This window comes from Clarias gariepinus, chromosome 11 (assembly GCF_024256425.1).
Source record: "Clarias gariepinus isolate MV-2021 ecotype Netherlands chromosome 11, CGAR_prim_01v2, whole genome shotgun sequence".
In the NCBI taxonomy this organism is placed as follows: Eukaryota; Metazoa; Chordata; class Actinopteri; order Siluriformes; family Clariidae; genus Clarias; species Clarias gariepinus.
Window position 1 is genome coordinate 2,471,802 of NC_071110.1, and position 21,316 is coordinate 2,493,117.

Below are 21,316 nucleotides of genomic sequence, written 5' to 3' on the forward strand. Positions count from 1 at the left end.
GATTTCTTCTTCTGCTTTTGTGATAACTTACAAGGGGTTAAGTAAAGAAATCACACAGTAACTGAGCACAAATCAGGAATAAGTACAGAGAGACAAGACAACCCTCTCTGACTGATCTAAATTAAATCTATGAAAGGTGCCAGAACACAATTGAATAGAACAAAAAAGGGAAATTAAATCTAGACATCTCCGAATTGCAAAATCTCCTGTGTTGGACACTTTGTAGAAATAAAAAAAAAATAAAATAAAAAAAAACCTCAGCATAGTCAGTAGAAATGTCTACATGGGTAATGTTGCTTCAATCTGACTTAAATAATTTCATTTAATTGTTTACAAGGATACTGATCTAATAATGTGGTTACATACTCAAAGCATTTAATTAGAAAAACTTTCTTTGTCGTGTGATTCTGCCTGCTGTAAAGCATTTAATCTCCCGGGCATAGAAGAAGAGGAAAAGGAGGGCAAGAGTTGATTTCAAGTCCACCATATAGGAATAAAACCAAAATTTCCCTCACGGAAACTTGCCACATCACCTGCCCCCAAGTGGGGCAGCTTTAGTGATGGGGAGTTTGGATCATTTAAGTGACTCGGTTCTTCGAATCTTGTTCATCGAAACGAATCATTTAGTTCGTTTCATTCTTTTGATCAGAAATAAAATAAAATGTCACATTTTCGAAAAACAGACCCCCAAGACGTATACAGTAGATACACAAACTTGGGCTATAGTTCCAGTAATTAAAATATTTTAGTGCAGCTAAAAACATATTATGATAAAATGTAAGATTTACTTTGTGATAGAGTTTTATTTTAAAGGAAGAAATCTGATTTTCCACAATATACACTACAGTGGTCCATTACTGGAATGCAGACTGTTGATTCATGTTGTAATGCTACAGCCTTATTTCTGACTCTTATAAAACATCGACACTGTAAAGCTATATTAGAATTAAGATTATAAACACTTTATTTTGATAGGCTATTTTTAAAGCAACATGGTAGGAAATTTAATGTTATTTAAAAATGTATTTGCTGCACTTCTAAACCTTACAGTCACAATGAAATTATACTTTTTTGCTTTAATTAATTATTGGCATGAATTAGTGACTAAGCACCTAAAAATAGAAATTGTGTAATGGCTGATTTAATTTAAAAGCTTAATTAAAGGTTGATGAAAAAAATCTTTATAGAATTATAAAGTGTCATGATGCATCAGGATGACTGACTTATCTTAATAAAATGTTTTATTGTGATTATTTTTTACAAAATACAATGGATTCAATTGCATGCAGCAGCACAGGAAGATTAAGTTCCATTGTATGCATTGCAGTTTTAATGTTTCTTTAAAAAACAAAGATAAATCAGAATATTTGAGACATTGTACACTATTTTTTAATCAGTATAAAAATGAAATCTTACAACCGATTTAAAATTTTACTAAGCACTTTTACTGACATTTAATTAATAATAAGAATTATATAATGATGATGATGATCTTTGCCTGTGTGTATATTTTGGTACACAAGTGTCATTGTAGCTTTTTCCATTGTAGAAAAAAAAACATTGACTGTACTGGTACTTCCAGTAAAATGTGCATTGTGAAGTTTAATAAACATAATATTTAATCATTAAAACATTTAGCAATATAGTAACAACTAGATAAAATACTGACAGACTCTTAACAGAGTCAAAACACAAACTACAAAACAACTTTTACTACTGGTTTAAAAACCCATGTAAGACCCAGTACAGGTTATTTTACACAGTCATGAGTTCTCTGAAATCTTAAAAGTGAAATGAGCCCATCCACTGTGCGATACGAGTTTCTATTTGCAAGATACACGGCGTTGAATCCAATGAGAGGTGCCAATGTAGATGAGACCAACTAGCTTTGACTGGTATCAATTTGAGCCTACAGTAGGTGGCTTGGGTATAACATTGCTATCTTTTGGGATAATAATGAAAAAATCTCAAAGTAAATACAGATGGAGCCACGCCAAATAGCCGCGACCGTGTGACTGGCGTATGGCTGCCCTATGCACGCCGTAATCCCCCCTCCTTTTCCTTCGAGAAAGGCGTGTCAAGATTTCACAGTAAACACGCCCATTCAAGCCCTATTTATGCATTTACCTGGTTCCACCACTAGATGGCGCTTCGTTCTCAAGGACACAACACAAGCCAGCAATTTAGCTGCGCTGAGTTGCAATCACGTGATTTTAACAACCCGCCCCCACCCCCACCGAACTGACGCTGCCAAACTGCACTAGAGATGAAGATGGCGGATTAATGGACTATTCGCAGTAAGTGGTGTTTTAATTTATAAAATTTGTTTGGGATTAGTTTACAGTTTATTTCCCAGTTTAGTTTTTTATCGGCCGTTTTGAAAATCACTGGCAGCACCAGCAGCGGTCAGATGTAACTTTAGATAACTTAATGATCTGTTTACCAAGTCTGGAGTTAACATTACAGCTTACTGTCAGTGTCACAAACTCACAATGTCACTCCTCTTTAACTAAAAAAGACACTAAAGCTTCGAAAATACTATTTTTGTCCCTATTACAAAAGCTGCACTACCGGATGAAGAGTGTTTGTGCTCTATAAAAATGCCTTTAGAGTCTGACCGCGTGTTGTCTGGATAAATTCAGCATTTATTTATTCTTTGGGTAAGAGTTAATCTGCAGGTTATATCTGTGAATATAATGTGATGCAGTTCATGAAGGACACAAGCTGAGGATAGATGTACAGGAGCTCGCGAGCTAAACGCTTATAACCGGGTTTATATTTTTCTCAATTTGGCCGTGACCGCGCTTAGTTACCGAGCTGGATAAAAACTCTGAAGTGTTTATCAGTTAAGGGCAGTGTTGCCAACTCGTCAGTAAGGAAAGTAGCTATTGGCTGTCGTTGAAGTCGCTAGAAGTCGCTAGATGACGTCATCACGTAATTTGCATAATGCAATTCTGTCATATGGCTTTCATAAAGTTACGTGACACTTATTTGAAGCTTGAAATATGGTAAGAATGTGTATTTGTATCTGACAAACCCATTTGTAACATTTCGACTTTTATCTCATAACATTGAGTTTATTCTTGTAGATTTACATTTTTTTTTTAACGTGGCACTAAAGCTCCATCGTACCGTCGTAGTTTTTATACATAGATATATAAATATATTGTAGCGTTTTTACGCCAGAAAGGATGGTGGAGAGACGAGTGAGCTTATTTGCTACCCAATGCAATGGCTGGGAGTACTTTATTAAGCACACAGCATGTAAGGCATGAGCAGCACCTTCACTCAGGAGCCTACATCCAATTCACCACTAGCTTGAACTGGAACACATTTCACACGTCACACACCCCTCACACAAACAGGGCCGAAGCCACCAACCCAAACACCTTTCCCCAACATGGTGAACACACACCGACATCCCCGCAAGGCATGCTGGTCGTCAGCCGCCGCCCCGCCCACGCCACAATATATTACTATATATATCACCATTTTTTTTTTATATTTAGCAGATGTTTTTATCCAAAGGGACTTATAAATGAGGAGATTTTAAAGGAATTAAAATCAACAAAAGAGCAAAGACATGCAAATGCTATGCCATGTCTCAGTTAGCTTATACACAGTGCATTTAGCAAATGCTGATGATAGAATAGAAAAAGAATAATACATGCTTATGGTATGGCCTCTGTTTTTTATTTTTTTTTAAATATATATAATAGCCTAAATAAAAAAACAGGAAAGCTAGTGTTATTAGTTTAGTTTTTTTAATGTCACAATTCCTACCCTCCTCCTTTACCCGGGCTTGGGACCTGGCAAAAGTGACCCAAATGAGACACTTTGGCGGAGTATTTTTTTTGTTGTTGTTTGTTTGTTTTTCTGTTGTGTTTTTTTTTTGCTTGTTTTTTTATCTTTATAATCTTATAATCCACTTAGAACCTTGAAACATGAACAGTTTAACCATAACATTGTAACATTTTTTAAATACCATCTACATTATCAATTTAACAGAGTAGTCCAAATTTTTTTGTTTTTTCCAGACCCTCCTCAACACTAACGCTAGTTAACACTAGTTAACACTGGGGGGGGGGGGGGGGACTCCTGCGAGAGGACAGGCCTGTCTGTGAGTGCTTTGGGACGGGAGTCGCTTTTTTAAAAAATTGTCGCTAGAGGGATTTGAAAAGTCGCTAAATATAGCGACAAAGTCGCTAAGTTGGCAACACTGGTTAAGGGGGAGGTGTGTGTGGGGAGGGGAGGTGTGTGTGGGGGGAGGTGTGGGGGGCTTCAGTACTCGGGAAGTTATAGTTTGGCTTCAGAGATGAACTAATATATACGAGTGTTATATCGCTTAACTTATTTGTATGAAAAGCGCGTTAAGTAAATTCTCGGTTAATTTAATGCAGACGATAATACAGACAGACCGGGATTAACACTAACAAAGTTTAATGATTAAAGTTAGCCCAGTTTATTTACATTCCAGAATTCCCCAAAACAATATTTTACACACTCTGTGGTGTAGGTTTACTAATATCTTTTATATTTATTACAACTAGATATTCTGTAAAGTTTATTTATCTCTGTCTTCACTAAATTCTCCTGTTTTCTTTAATCAGAGCTCTGCTGTGGAGGATTGAGGGGTCAGACGGGTGACGGTTGGCCTTTTGGAGCTACTGGAGGAGCCTGAACAAGCTGTTGAGGGAGCTGTAGAAGGGATGACGTCACAGCTTTAGAATGATGTTTGGTCAGGTCTACTGTATATTCTGAACATAGAATTGCAAAACGTCTGATACTTTAGGGGGGAAACAAAGAATTAAACAGTTCCATCTTTAATATTTTTTAAAAATGATATTTTAATATAAAAGAACCAGATAGAGACTGATAAGCAGCTGGTGTTATCCAGGTATTTTAATGACATTTAGGCAAAAATTAAACATGTTTTCACCTGTTTAATACAAATTATTGTTTTACCTTTTACTAGTTTTGGAAGAATAAATTTTATTTTTATAGTCATGTGTGCGTGTTTTAATTGTTGGGGGATTGTTTGTGTATTTAAAAATACATTTACTTAAACCAACAACTTCAATGTGCAAAAAATGGAACCCGACGTTGTTTTAAATAGTCAAAGAGTTGGGCTAATAATAATAATAATAATTATTATTATTATTATATAACACTTGATCATATGTATCTGTGCTAGTTTGTGTTTGTGATTATGTGACCCATAATCATTTTTTTCTCAGTATAAATTTTTTTGGGGGGTTTTAAGAACTCCATCAAAAGAGCAAAGACAAACTTAGAAGGAGTGGAAGGTAAGAAACCTCAGTGGAGAATACTGACTATGACATGGTGCTAATTGCTCTGTGTGTGTGTGTGTGTGTGTGTGTGTTTTTGGCGGGGGGAGGGGTACTTCAGACTTACTTGTCTGTGCCCAAATGTTTGTGTTAAAGCAACGGAGAAATGCAGGAGCGCGCGCACACACACACACACACACCTCTCATCCACAAACGCTTTAACTGTTGTCTTGTAAATCGTTGATTAAACATATGAACACAGCTGTTCAGCATCAGTCCTAAACACAAGCGCAGGGTCTGTTTTTGTCCTTAATTAAAATATACCAATATGTTAAAAATTTACACAATGATAACATGTTTATGTTTATTGTTTATTTTGCGGAAAAAGGTAATAAGCTATATTTAAAATAAAACAAACCAGGAAGTGAGTGTTTCATACATTAAAGTGCTGTGTATAACTAAGTGCCCCAACAGACATAGCAACAGTGTAGAGAGTGTGTGCGCTGTGGGGGATTGGAAGGTGAACGAAGATAATCATTTACAAGACAAAAGACGTTCAGAGGTGTGTAGATCCCCCCCGCCCCCCCATTACGCAAAAGCCGCCGCCCCTTTTTCATTCTAACGCGTTAGCGAGTGTTTTTCTTTCCCTCCGCTCGGTTTTGTGAACACAGTCGCGTTCAGTGACACAATGGAACCAATTACCTAAACAGCAGCAACAACAACCATTATGATCACACTTTGTTGAATTTATATTGCTTAAATATTTCACAGCTGTGTCCTCTTTGCATTGCTACGTGTTTATTTACTTCCTTTTCGCATCGCACGTATAATGCACTCTAAAATCGACACTATCAAACTTGGAAACGATATAACATCCAATCAAACATCACGTTATTAAAATTAACGAATTTGTCACTACTCTTCTCTCATGCAGCACGGCTAAAAAGATAATAAAAATTACACCAAAGTGCTGCAGGTTTGGTGTCCGTGAGCTTTTCCTAATCAGAGTTAGACGGGGGGCATTTTGTGCCTGATCCAGTTACACTCTACTTAGATATTACACAGAGGGGAGTTCACTTCTGTTCTCTTCATCCTAGCTTAATTTCATATCATAAAATAATAGTAAGTTTTGGAACCCGCCAGTGTTGTGTATGGACAGGGTAGCATAATTTTTGTCATTTTTATTATCTTTTTAGCCGTGCTGCGTAAGAGAAGAGTAGTGACAAATTCATTTCGTTACTAGACTATTTTGTCTGCAAGTGAAATACATCTATACGTTAATAATTTACACCACGATAACATTACTGCAGAAGGATCTAGAGACGTGACTTTGAGACGTTCACAGTATATTCGGATCGTAGACGGGGTTTATTTTGCAGAACATTACAAAACAGCCATGTCCAATAAAACAGTGCATCTTTAATAAGCCACATTGGTTTCGAGTTAGAAGTAAAATTAACGAAAGACTAAGAAGCCCTGTAAACTTGACCCTGACAATAATAGTCGATTGTTTTTATATTTGTTATATATATATATATATATATATATATATATACGTATATATATATATATATATATATATATATATATTTTTTTTTTTTTTATGTTCAAATTAACGTTTCAGAGTAGCCTATATAATTTGTCTTGTCATCTGTTTACAGCGTTGGCTGATTTTGTGATTGAGACCCATGGGTTACATTGAAATATTTTTATTAGTAGTAGTAAGCCAGTCTTTAGTAACCCTGGATAAATCACAATATAAGCCCTCTCTCGCGCACGCTCTCTCTCTCTCTCTCTCTCTCTCACACACACACACACACACACACACACACAAACAAGTAAAACATAAAATGGCGTAAAACCAAATGAAACTATGGCAAAAATATATAAGCAGTAAATTACAGTAGTATCCTGTAGGTGATTCCTGTCCTGATAACAGGCGCTGACCCTCTGGAACTGTTTAGTTCTGTTAGTATTGTGTTCAAGTGTGAATGTTTATGGGGATTTAATCTGTCTCTGCTGCCGCATCTATTCACCGTAGTGATAAGTGATTAATGTCCCATCAGATCTTTGATGGGGGACGTTATGCTGGTTAAATGACTAAAGACATACTGATCCGTATGGACAGATATTTGTTTCAGATATTATGCGTTATTAATCGATTTGTTATGCCAATTTTTGACTACCAGCGGAAAAAAAAACCCATCAGCGAAAACATCAAAAATATAACGAAAACAAACTCAAGCAGAAGTTAAAATTTAAGCTTTACTTTGCAGCAAAATATTATCTACCAGTGTATTAAACGGAAATAGATAAAATACACCGTAATGTAAAATACTGTACATAGCCCGCATTTGTATTCCATACCTACAATGCCTGGTATAGATAAATTACAGATATTACCGTGTCTTTAAGGATTATTAAGGATGTCGTGAAAAATATTGCAATAAGTAGTTTTATTAATTAATTAAATTAATAATTAATAAAAAATAGCATAAGCATCATGGGTTGTGTATTGAGTGATTTAAATCTGTTTTATGAATCGTTTTTTATCCCTCTTTTTTACCACATCATCTATTTATGAAACTATGTTAACGTAAGTTATGTTATATATATATTAAATATAGTAACCGGCTGCTTGAACACTGCAGTTAACTGAAGCAGTCAATGCTCCATCTGGCGGAATTATACAGCATCACGCGCTATCACGTGACTGATACAGGTATGAATTTTATCTACAGCACAGGTAAGGAATCTTACATGCAACCATTATAGCCCCAGCTACAATGTACATACTATTAAATTTATAAAGTGATGTCATTGCTGCATACCTTTCATCTTTGGTAATTTTGTTCTTTTCTTTCCTCTATTTTTTTAACTACGCACCTAATGGATTTTTTATTTTTTTTTTTTACTCAATGTCTTCAGGACATTACCCACCCCAATAAAGGAAGAAGACTAAACCCCTGCATTTTGGGCATGTTTAGACTAGTTATATATAATTTTTAAAGATTTCACACAAAACTGAAAAATGGAATATGCCAGTAAAACTTTACAGTACAGTATACTGTATTTACAGCAGTATGAATAAACTGTGGCTTTATCTGTAGCAATTTGTAACATAAAAGTGTTTGATACATTATGCCATGTGGTTATCAATAATACGGCTCTTTTCTCATTAAGTAACTGCTATCTAGCAGGTTTTACATTTCTGTGCCCTCATTGGCCAGCTGCTACAGAGAGGGAGTTACAGGACTGCATTCTCACTGGCTAGCTGTTTTTATCTCCACAACATTCTCAGTAGGGTAGTGGCGAATTCCATTTTTTGTTGTTGTTTTTCCTGATTGAATTGCAATTATAACATTTATATTTCTCTTTCTGATTGTTCTTATTTTCAACAGGTTATTATCCATGCTTAAAACAAAAAAAGTTTTATGACCAGTTACTTACTGTAGAATCTTGGTAGTTAGGCTATAATCACTGCTAGGTGCTTGAGAAAAAAAGGGTGTATCAGCGTAGAGATAATACTGTATATAGACCTGGGAAGAGGTTTTAGAAATAGTTAAGTGGGTAAAGATATAACTCTATCACATTCCTGAACCCCTCTCCCAGCCAGGGAAAACCCTCCCCAACTCATACAGCTGGCACTCTCATCGACCTTCAGAGCACATGCCTTTCTGCAGGAACAAAAGGACAAAAGGACCGTAGTTGCACAGACATTATTTAAGACAATCTTTAAAGTATGCCAGTAGGGCAAAAGTATATGATGTTTAATGTCTGTGTGTATGTTTGACTATTATTCATATTCATGCAAATATACACTACCGTTCAAAAGTTTTAGAACACTTTCTAACTTACTAATTTTTATTTATTTCTACATTGTAAAGGAATTCGGAAGGCGTCCAAAAAATGCATTAATCTATTTTGAACAGCTGATATTGAGATGTTTCTGCTACTTCTGCTCTGTAAAGACTTCATAACGCCTCTAATCTGAGGTGCTGTTAATTGGTCATTTTTCAGGCTGATAACTCTAAATGAACTTCTCGTCTGCGGCAAAGGTAGGTTATGGTCTCGCCCTCCTGGGACGGCCTTCATGAGAGCCAGTTTCATTATGGTGCTTGATGGTTTTTGCAAATGCACTTGACAATACTGTTCTTGCAAGAACTGTTACAAAAAGGCTGACCTCTGTGTCTTAAAATAACAACTTTATATTAAAATTAAAAACTCCAACTGGATGAGCCCCACATGACAGACGAAACATCGGGCTAATGTATGCACAAAAGAGAGAACCATGTGGGGTGTGGTCAAAAACCCAAGGTCCGAACAGGCTCTGCACATCGTCGTCAGTAGCAAGCAAGCTTGCCCACTTTATCACCTTGCGACCAGGCCATCCACTTTACAAGAACCTCAACAAGACTTCCAAGTTCGAGGAACTCCGAAGTCTTGCAAGGAAGAAACCCTCAGAAGAAGTTCTAGAGTGCTGCCATCGGTAACTAAGCAACCAACCCCGAAAAACAGCATCCCAACAACAGCGCACCAACCAATGAGCAACACCGTGATTCCCTTCGCTGGAGGCAAACCACTGGAGGAGACAGAAACATAATGCAAGCAAACAAACAAAGTGTCATACCCTGCTGAAAATTGGTACGCGATCCAAAATTAAACAGTACGATTAAACCCAATGCTCTGCGCTTGTGACTTTTCCAGATCTAGTAACCAGTACTAAAAAAAATTCATTAACTTTTACCCTCTGAACTGTTTGTGTGTATATGTGTGTGCTTAAGTAGTGTAGATTCATGTATCGTAGATTAGTTAAATAAATTCTTGTTTCTTGTATTTTAAAGCCTATCCATTTGCCTAGATCTTGCATTAACTTGCTCATAATTGATAAACACCAGGTTTTTTATCATCCTTGTTGGCACCGGGTTAAACAGAATTGGCAAGATACACTCAATGGTGCTATACGGTATTTGGATAGAAGATAAAGTGTATGCTACAGATTGTAAAATGTATGTTTGCTGACAGAGAGGGTTCTCATCACCCGTCACTTTATGTTAGACTGCATAAGTAATGTGTGCATACTTCTTCCTTATCTTCTTCTTCTTATTATTATTCATATATGGTCGCACATGATCTTATAAATGTAGCTGGTAAGAAAAAAACGTTTCCAGCCCTGTTCCTATAGCCCTTACATACACCAAGCAACTAATTTCTCCTTTAAAAATTGTCATCTACTTTTTGACTGATTCTTTTTACTAAAAGATTGACATAATGCTGTGGACTTTAAGTAACTAAAGAGAAATATATTTTCTTTGCATAAGGGTGTCTACAAGAAAGTATAAAAGCAAGAAGCAAGAAATTAACTGAAGGTTTCAACCATAACAGCTTGAAAAAAATTTAAATCTTCTAAAACTCTAATTTTGTCACAGCAATCACAGATAATCTGAAATTGTGTGTAGCTTATGTGGATCATCAGCATCTCACTTTCCATAAGTGTCTGAGTGTAAACAGAAAGGTTATACGTAAAATAATGAGTAAAGTACCTGTAACTCTAATAGCTATATAAGCACAACACTTCATCACATTTTCCTCTTCTGTACAGGGAAGTGATCAGGGTCCTTAAAGTTAGCAGACACGAGGAGCATTCGAAGATAACTTTGTTTTAAGCTAACCTGTACAATAATTTGCATATTCGTGGGTTAGAATTGCAAAGCTTTATCCTTTATCATCTTATACATGCATTTAAAATGTCACCATGAGATGCACATACAATTACAGGAGATGCTCTCAATCTTAATAACGTTAGTATTTAATATTATCTTACCAGTCGCTCGCAGGCTCTCTGCTGGACCAGACTCCACGTTGTCCAGTTCAGATGATAAAGGTAGATGGTGTCGTGGGACTGAGCAGTTCTGACTCGATCACACTGGATGCTATTTATTTTTTATTATTATTTATCTATTCGTATTCCTCACTTCAGTATCACACCATGTGTTGTGTATAGCTTGAGCCGCACTTTGTTCAGCTCTTCAGCATTGCTTAATATTGCTGCATGGATACTTACGTAAATATCTACATTTTTATGTATAGTGTCCGATTGTCTTTAGATGTTTTTCGTCTGCCTGAATTTTGAGCAAACACTGTACTTTAGCATAACTTCACAGAGATTCTTTAGCAGTCACATTTGTTTGTCAAACAGTAATTATGTCATTTCCTGTTTTGAGCATAAGTGCGTACACATGTCCCACCTACATTGCTCGGGAATGCATTAATCATGCATTAATCACTCAAGTGTGTTATAGTGTGGTAAGTTTTCCATCTTTCTCGTTCTCTCTCAGCTGGGCCTGTTTGTGCGTGAGTCAGATCGTGTGTGGAAATGCACTTGGGGAAATTTACACTCTGTCCTGGAAGGGCTGATTAACACACTGTCCCCCCCACACACTCTGCATACCATGAGTTTAACATTTAACACTCTGTGCCCTGAGTTTGTCATCTCATCACTTTGTAAAAGTGCAATTTGGTACAGATTTGCTCTGACCTACTGAACAGTTACAAGTACACACTACACAATTGCACCTTAAACATGATCCTATATGAAACATGGACTAAAAACATCTCTATATGTTTACTTTTATTAGGAATGTCAGTAACTATAAAAATGTATGATTTGCTAATTAGACTCAACCCTATTTCTTCCTGCTTTCCCAAACATCTGGCTATGTTTTACCTACGTTTTCTAAGTTATATTAGGATTTTGGTCATAAACACTTTAATTAACTATGCCCTGTTGTTGCACAACGTCAAAGCAATAAATGTAGGAACTTTAAAAACTTTACAATTTATTTACTGCACTTCTAGAATAAAGCTCCTTACCAAGCATGCCACTATGAATTTATACATTTTAGGAAATTTTTAGGATTTTTTAATTTATTTTAATTGAATTTTATAATACCTTACACAATGAACACTTAAAAAGTATTGGTTGGGTATGTGTAATGGCTGATTTCTCTTTTAAAGCCTCATTAAAGGTTGATAAAAACACAATACATCATAATGCACCAGGATGACTGACTTCACTTGATAATTTTTTTTGTATTAATTATACATGCAGTGACACTTATTTAATGAATTTTCTAGATGTACAGTAATATACAAAACAAAAAAGATTCAACCACCAACATTAGTACAGAAAGACACAACATTTATGATTTATTATTTCTAAAGAAGCCAAAAGAGAATTTTAGAGACATTGTGCACATTTTCAATCAGTATAAAAATTTTACATTTTAATGTGCACTTTTATTTACATTTTATTTATAATAAGTATGATTGATGATGATGATGATGATAAAAGAAAAACAGTCACTGTACTGCTGCTTCCAGTGAAGTCTGCATGTTTTTATTATACTGTACATTATACATTACAGTACTGTATGTTTTATATACATTTTTATGCATCGAAACTTTCTGCAATACAGTGACCACAGTGACGACTACACTGTGTGCACAATTGTTAGGCAAGTTGTATTTTTTATGATTGATCTAATTATTACAACTATAGTACAGTGCTCTCAATCAACCCAAAATATTAATAAACCTCAAACCTGAATATTTAAGGAAGTAAAAGTGAGTTTTTTCCTTTCTTAGGAGACTATTCATGTGTGCACAATTTTTGGCAACTATTAGAATTACTATGCAACTTAATGAATGAATAAAAAAATCCCCATATTATGTTTATTTTTATATATTAAAGTAAGAAAAATAAACAAATACCTCAAAATTTACAAATAAACATTTTTGACACGGAAAAAAAAAATATTGACCAATATAGCCACCCTTCTTTTCAATAAGTCATAAGCCTTCCATTAATGTAAAGTTTTTTCTTTTTTTTTTTTTGTGCAGCAGCAACTACAGCCTCCCATTTTTCAGAGAGATGTACTGTTTATCCTCATCTTACTGTAAATCTCTCATTTTAAAAGGGCCCACAACTTCTCACTAGGGTGTAGGTCAGGTGAGGAAGGGGGCCATGTCATTTTTATTTTTCATCTTTAAGGCCTTTACTGGCTAGGCATGCAGTGAATTACTTTAATGCATGCGAGGGGGTATTTCTTGGCCCAGTCCTAATGTTACAACTTATGTGTCTTGTTCTGTGGTGGTCGGGTTTCAGCCTTCCTTACCTGGCCATGTCTCTGAGCACTGAACACTTCTGGGTACAATAGGTACGTTGCAGTTCTGGAATATGACAGCACTGGAAGATAATGGGTTCCTGGTAGCTTCACTTTTAATTCTTCTCAAATCTTTTGCAGTTAATTTGTGTCTTTTTTTTTCACAACATGTTACTTGCAACCCTGTTGACTATTTGCAACGTTTAATGATTCTGTGATCACACCCCAATATCTTAGCAATTTAAAGAGTGCTGCATCCCTCTTAAGACTTTTTGCTCTCTTTTTTTTTTTTTTACTTTTTTAGAATTAATTAAATCTCTTCTTTTGGCCCATTTTGCCTGAGGAAGCCAACACCCTCCCTCGTTACAGACATACACATCATCATCATCATCATGTTTGAGCTTTGTTTTATGTTTTAACAAACCTGACTCTCTTTTTATGTAAAAGAAAAAAATCTATTTTTTTCTATATGTTTAGAGGTGTGTATTCTAAGTGAGGCAGATATAAAATCCTATATTCTAGCCTCTGTTACTCTGTGTCACTAATTCATACAATTATTATTTTAAATGAGACCTTGATGATGAATATAATGCAAAGAATGTGGCAACTGTGCTCCTTTAGGTTAAATCTAAGTTTAAGTCATCTTCATTTACATAATAGATAATTCATCACTATTGTCTACATTTAATTCTGGATCACATAAATTTATAGTTGGGTAAAAATAACATATCCTGAACCCAGCGTACAGCGGCTGAGTGAATGTGGTGTGGACACTGTGGAGGAGACTCATCGTGTCAGAGACGCTGTAAAAGGCCAGAGTTCCTGCACTATGATCCACATACACTCCTATTCTGGACGGTAATGGACATTGGAGTTTTATTTCAGTGTTGTTGTGCCAGAAAGATACAGACTTAAGGTAACACTGCAGATTCCAGGAATGACTGTTGCGTCCAAACACACCCTCGTCACCCTCTCCTTTCCTGCTGATCTCTTTATATGAGACTGATACGTTCACACCCATACCCTTACACTCTACCTCCCAGTAACAGCGTCCACACACACTCTCTCGACACAACACCTGAGGCGAGGAGTCAAATCTCTCTGGATGCTGACAGTATTGATGTGCTTCCCTACTGCGTGTCACTGCTCTGCTCCTCTCAGACAGAATGAGCTGATCGTGTGCTGTGTTGGGATCCAAAGTCAGATAACGAAAATCTGAAACAATAAAAATATCCACAGGCTAGATATTAATCACAAGTTTATAATAAAGTGCCTTACAATTTATTCAAGTTTCTTAAAAGTCACTACATTCATCTGAATTACAAATTATACATGTAATGCTTTTATACTTTAATTTTTTACTTTTTCCATCAAAATCTATTATTTTTTGGCAAAACCTGAAAAAATGCTGTTTACATAACTATTTAAGTTCTTCAGCTGGGTACTATATGGAGCTATTATTTGCAGCTTTAACAGCTTTAGATCTGCTGCGGTAAGATACCCCGAAGTCAAAATGATCAGATAGTCCCTGATGAGAAAGCTGAGGATGAGGGTGGCAAGGAAAAACTCCCTAAGATAGCAACAGTTTTGCGGTGGCCGCAAGTATGGTTCATCATGATACACCGCAAGTTTTGGCACTGTGATTAGGTTTCCATCTTTCCACGCGTCGGTCCTCGCATAGTCAAACTGAATAAGAAAAATAGAGGTATAACAGCAGGGGGCAAGTTATCGGAGGCGGGGCTTGTAGGACAACTTTTACACACACTAATGGATTGGGAATGACTGCTCTCTGACTCACAGATTACATAAATTGTCTGATCAACGGATTACATTTTTGAAAAAATAACTAAAAAACTGAGTACTTAAATGGTGGACCTAAAGCGTTAGATTACTCGTTACAAATCAAAAAGTCCTTTGTAACATGTTACACCCAACACTGGATAGGACCCACTCATGAAGCAGGTCACACCTTAAAGTTAGTATTATCCTTAAGATTAATTATAGGAAATATAACCATAATTCCATAGTCTGAAGCTATCTCAGATCACTTTCTTGTCTCAATTAAAGTGTGTCACAGTAATAATGTACGCACAGCACTGCGCTACAACATTAAACGTACAAGCAGGCACTCCGGCAGGACTAACTATGACAGCATAACTAAAAGGGAGGAGCCAGAAGGAAACACAGACATGAGGGCCCCCTGAGATGTAAAGCAACCAATCACCTCACCGTCACCAAACCTGAGTGATCAATGAGCGTGAGGAGGACAGCATCCAAACATACAAGTTCACCATAATACTCTACGTCCATGAGTCCCCCAGATCTGCTCCTTTATCTAAGGCTAATCTATTTATAAAAATGCTTGGCTAAATAAATAGGTTTTTAGCCTGGACTTAAACACTGAGACTGTGTCTGAGGCCCGAACATCAATTGGAAGACTATTTCATAACTTTGGGGCTTTGTAAGAAAAAGCTCTGCCCCCAGCTGTATTTTTCATAATACGCGGTACTGACAAGCAGCCTGCATCCTTTGATCGAAGTAGGCGTGGCGAATCGTAAGACACTAGCAGTTCACTCAGATACTGCTGCATGAGATTTTTTAATACCTTATATGGGAAAAAGTAGTATTTTATAATCTATGCAAAATTACACTGGGCGCCAATGCAGTGTGGGTAAGATAGGGATGATGTGCTCGTATCTTTTGGTTCTAGAGTGGACTCTCGCTAATGCATTCTGAAGCTACTTTATGCACCTAGTTAAATCAGCTGTTAGGCATTACAATAGTCCAACCTAAAGGTGATAAAAGGATAAGAATTTTTTTTTCTACATCCTTTAGTGGCATTATATTCTTAATTTTTGCAATATTTCTGAGATCAAATAATGCTATCCTGGTAATATCATCTACATGACCTTCAAATTACAGATTGGAATCTATAAACACACCGAAGTCTTATACTGTTGTATAAGAGTTACTGTGTAATCAAAAATTTACACAGAGTTACTGTGTAATTAAAAAACTTGTGTTATTTTTTGTTTGCTAGTTAGACCTAATCCTAATTTTAGATTGTGGAAAGTGCTCCCCTCTGATGTTACAGTAGATCTGCATCCTTAGTTCAGGTTTTTAAATCTCGTGTTAAAACACATTTGTACTCTCTCGCTTTTAATTCTTGACTTTGCCACTGCATGTTATGTATGTTATGTATTTTATTTATTTTATAATTTCTTGGATGTTCAGTCCCTTGGTCTACGCACAAAGGGGTATATAAATAAATGAGACTTGAGACTAATCTGAAAAGTTTGTAATATAAATAAATCATTATGATATGTTTTTTTCTTGGTGGTGGGGGTCATCTGGTACTTTGTGTGTGTGTGTGTGTGTGTGTGTGTGTTTTTTACACCTACACTTCAGAAAATCTTCTCTGTATTTTGGTTCTAAGGGTAAACCCTTTTGAACTACTGCAGCTGTGGAGACACAAAGACAAAACTTAGACAAATTAAATATGTTTAGAGCCCCATCAAAAATACTGACAGAAACTGTCTTATCACTATGCAGTCTTTGATTATAAAAATCAGCTAATTCAAAAATGTTAAAACATGTTAATAACTTTAAACACATAACGATATGTGTGTTTTTTCACTTTCTGCTAGAATAAAAGTATCAAAAAGCAGGATTATAGCTAAATATAGTTAAATCTAAGTTAAAGTCATCTTCATCTATATAGAAAATAAATCTTCACTATTGTGTACATTTAATTCTGGATCACATAAATTTATAGTTGAGTAATAATAACACATACTGAACCCAGCGTATAGAGGCTGAGTGAATGTGGTGTGGACACTGTGGAGGAGACTCATCGTGTCAGAAGGACAGAGTTCCTCCACATACACTCCTATTCTGGACGGTGATGGACCTTGGAGTTTTATTTCACTGTTGTCAGGCCATAAAGATACAGATGTAGGATAACATCCAAAAATGCATCCAAACACATACTCCTCACTCTCTCCTTTCCTGCTGATCTCTTTATATGAGACTGATACGTCCACACCCATACACTTACACTCTACCTCCCAGTAACAGCGTCCACACACACTCTCTCTCGACACAACACCTGAGGCGAGGAGTCAAATCTCTCTGGATGCTGACTGTATTGTTGTGCTTCCTTACCGCGTGTCACTGCTCCGCTCCTCTCAGACAGAATGAGCTGGTCATGAGCTGTGTTGAAATCTGAAACAGAACCTGTAATAATTTTAATATGATATATAGTATATCAATATGTAAAAAGCAGGATTGTAGCTGCTCTCAAGAGCAGAGAGAGTTCATTTCATCACTCTTTACTTTTGGATTTCTTCTATTTAACTTGACATCTATTCTTAAGCATATTTACAACATTTAATTTGTGAGATTCATTAAAATCAGTTTCTGGATTTGATGGAACTTACAAGGTTAATATTCATCTATGATTGTTAAGGTAGTCTTGTTCTTATCTAAGCTTTAAACCTGCTTCTTAATTTCTTCTTTCATTTGATTCAAAATAAAAGTTTTTAGCACATTACCGCATTCATAAATTTTTTTGAATACATCCTCAAAGATTTCCTCAACTTGTGTTCTAAGTTTTGAGAGAGATTGCTGCACTCCATCAAATGAGAAATTTCTATTGACGAAGAAGCGGTGTGAGTCCTCACGTTCAGGGGAAACACAGAGAGACAGGAAACCCTACAGAGAGGAAACACATCATAGAGAAGGAGAAAAGTGTAGGAGAGGAACGAATGAATCTCAGACTGAATCAGACCAAAGACACACTTGTGATCTCAGACAGGAACATTTATTGTTGCTGTAATGAGCTTTTAGGAGGAAACTTTGTGAGGAACAGCGCCCTCTGTAGATCAGACAGTGAGTGTTACCTGGAGGAAGTGGATGTGATCGTGTGTGTGTGAAAGGGGCTTCATCTCAGTGACTCTCCTCTTAAGATCAGCAATCTCCTGCTCCAGTTGCTTCAGGAGTCGTTCAGCTCGACTCAGTTCAGCTTTCTCCTGAGCTCTGATTAGCTCCGTCACCTCCGAGCGCTTTTTCTCCATGGAGCTGATCAGCTCAGTGAAGATCCTCTCATTGTCGTCTACTGCTGCCTGTGAATGCATCTGTATAAGGGCACACACACACATACATACATACACACACACACACACACACACAGAAAAAAATTAGAGACTCAAAATAATAAGATGGAAACAGAGAGAGTGTTTAGGTTTAATAGGTTTTCAGAAAAAAAAGCTTTGTTGGCATTATTTTAAAGTTACAGGAAAAGCAAGAAGAGGAGGGTGTTTTTATATAAGTTGATTCTCTTACCTTTATGAAGTCCATGGATCGTTTCAGGTCCTGCACACTTTCTCTTTTCTTCTTTATTCTCCGCTCAAATTCCCTTTGGTTTTTCTCCAGCTCTTTCTAAAAGCAAATAAAATAATTTTAATTATTCCAGTATCAGAATATCAATATTATCAGCAAATAAAAAAAGGATCCACTCATGTTCTAGGTAACTTTAAATGTCATTACCTGTTAAAGGTTTACCTAAAGCTCTCTACAGTATGTGTACTGTGCAAAAGTCTTGAGCCACCCATCTCACCCACTGACTCATCATCTATATCGCTTTATCCTGTATTCAGGGTTGCGGGGGGCCTGGAGTCTATCCCAGGAGACTTGGGGGACAAGGCGGGGTACAACCTGGACAGGGTGCCAATCCATCACAGGGCACACACACCTACACACACACTCATTTACACACTATGGCCAATTTTGAAATGGACAATTGGCCTAACAATTGGCCTCTTTGGACTTTGGGAGAAAACCTTTGGACCTGGAGGAAACCCACCAAGCAGGGGGAAAACATGCAATTGCACACAGAGACTGTAATCTAACCTACCCGGGAAAGCCACCCATCTATTTATATTAAATGTAATTAAATAAATGTAGACTAAATTAAAGAAATAGAAAAGAAAAAAATTCTACTGTAACAGACTGCAAAGTGCCCACAGTATACACAATATACAGTGGAACCATGGATTCATAAGTGTAAAACATGAATTTGAAACATAATTAGTTCCAGAAGCAGGCTCGTATGTCAAAACATTTGTAAACCAAAGCAAATTCCCCATACAAAATAATTGAAACCCAAATTATTAGTTATAAGTTATTATTATTAGTTCTTCCAAACCGTAGTCCAATGCCTTAACCACTGAGCTACCCCTGGCTCTCAGTTTTGGTTTTGTTTGTATGTGTTGTCTGGGAGAAATAACAATGTTACTACTTTTACAATACATTAAAATAGACCAGAATTATTCACCAGGCGTAAAAATCTTATCTTTTACCTACATGAGTTACAAAACAAATGATATTTATAAGAAAGACCACACCCATAGCTGAGTTTTTATTTAAACTAACTTATCTAAAAATGAATCTCCATGTTTCTTTCACTACCACTCAGAACGTTTTGACATGACTCAGCTTTGCACCAACCACATCAATCGTGAACCGTTATGTTCATACTATACATTTTCCCAACTGTTTTTTAAGATTAATTAAAATGTATTGGAGCAATTCGGTTTCAAATGAGAAGGCAAATATTATACCCAAGCAGCACAGCAACAAAAACTAATCAAAGTACACTGACTGCTCTGACCTATTTCATACTTTCTGACCAACAAACCTGTTCTAACAAAAATTCCCCTTACAGTGAGTGACTAAAAAAGAAACTACTATATCATTTGTATATACTTACTTTAAAAAAGTATAATGACCAAGTTCTCACCTCTTTTTCAGTTCTTTCTACTTCAGCTAAAACTGTATTGTGGCCTTTGTGTTCAAACATTGTACATAAATAGCAGATGAAGCTTTGGTCAGTACGACAGTAGATCTCAATCAGTTTGTCATGCTGAGAACAGAACTTCTCTTGGAGATCTCCACAGGCTTCCACTAACTTGTGCTTCTTAAAGGCAGGAAACTCATAGTGACGTTTAAGATGATCTTCACAATAGGAGGCCGGACACCCCAGACAGGACTTGACGGCTTTGCGTTTTCTCCCAGTGCAGGAATCACACTCCACATCTCCAGGTCCAGCGTAGCAGTGAGCAGGAGAAGCAGGCTGGAGTTCAGTCTTCATCAGTTTCTCCACCACTTCAGCCAGAATGTTGTTCCTATGTAGAACAGGCCTTGGAATAAAAGTCTCTCTACACTGAGGACAGCTGTAGACACCCTTCACATCCTCCTGATCCCAGCAGCCATTAATACACACCTTACAGTAACTGTGACCACAGGAATTAGTCACTGGTTCTGTCAGGACACCCAGACACACTGGACAGCTGAAGTGATCCGCTGACAGCTTACCTACTAAAATATAGCCCTCTGCCATTTTTCTGCACTACCACACTGAGAGAAAGAGTGTCTGTTTGAAGGTGCACATAGAGATTGCTGAGTTTCAATTTCTTGTAAATGCACAGGAAGAAAATTTGTGGTTTAACTGACTTACTAAAAAGATGTTAAAAAAATATGTGGGGAATTACCCTGTACCCTGAGTAGCTTTTATTGATTTAAAAATGAATTAGTTTACAAATAATGCATATATAAATGTGTTTTTATATAATTGTTGCAATAATTGAGAGCACACAATGATTATGACAATGATGCAGTTAGCAACACAGATTGTAATTAAAGCTTTAAAAAAACTTTAAAGTTTAAGAAACTTTATAATGATGTAAGAGTTGTGAAGCAGCGCCATGAGGGGACAAATTAACAAAATGAAGTCTAGTTTCGAGGTGCATGTCAGTGCATCTGCCTGAGGTGCATTTTGGGAAACGAAATTCAAAACGTAAACTA

At 36.5% G+C, this 21,316-nt stretch overlaps 1 protein-coding gene across 1 annotated transcript; it reads right to left on the bottom strand.

Annotated features, from left to right (window-relative positions):
* Window positions 1–14,102: 14,102 nt before the first annotated feature.
* On the bottom strand, window positions 14,103–20,852 carry LOC128533229 (E3 ubiquitin-protein ligase TRIM16-like). The gene is made up of 6 exons (XM_053507489.1): window positions 20,253–20,852; window positions 18,797–18,892; window positions 18,355–18,588; window positions 18,007–18,166; window positions 16,855–16,914; window positions 14,103–14,668 (listed from the first exon to the last, which is right to left on the bottom strand). Exons 1-6 carry the CDS (start codon window positions 20,850–20,852, stop codon window positions 14,103–14,105), a joined length of 1,716 nt encoding a protein of 571 aa, XP_053363464.1.
* Between the last annotated feature and the right edge of the window lie 464 nt (window positions 20,853–21,316).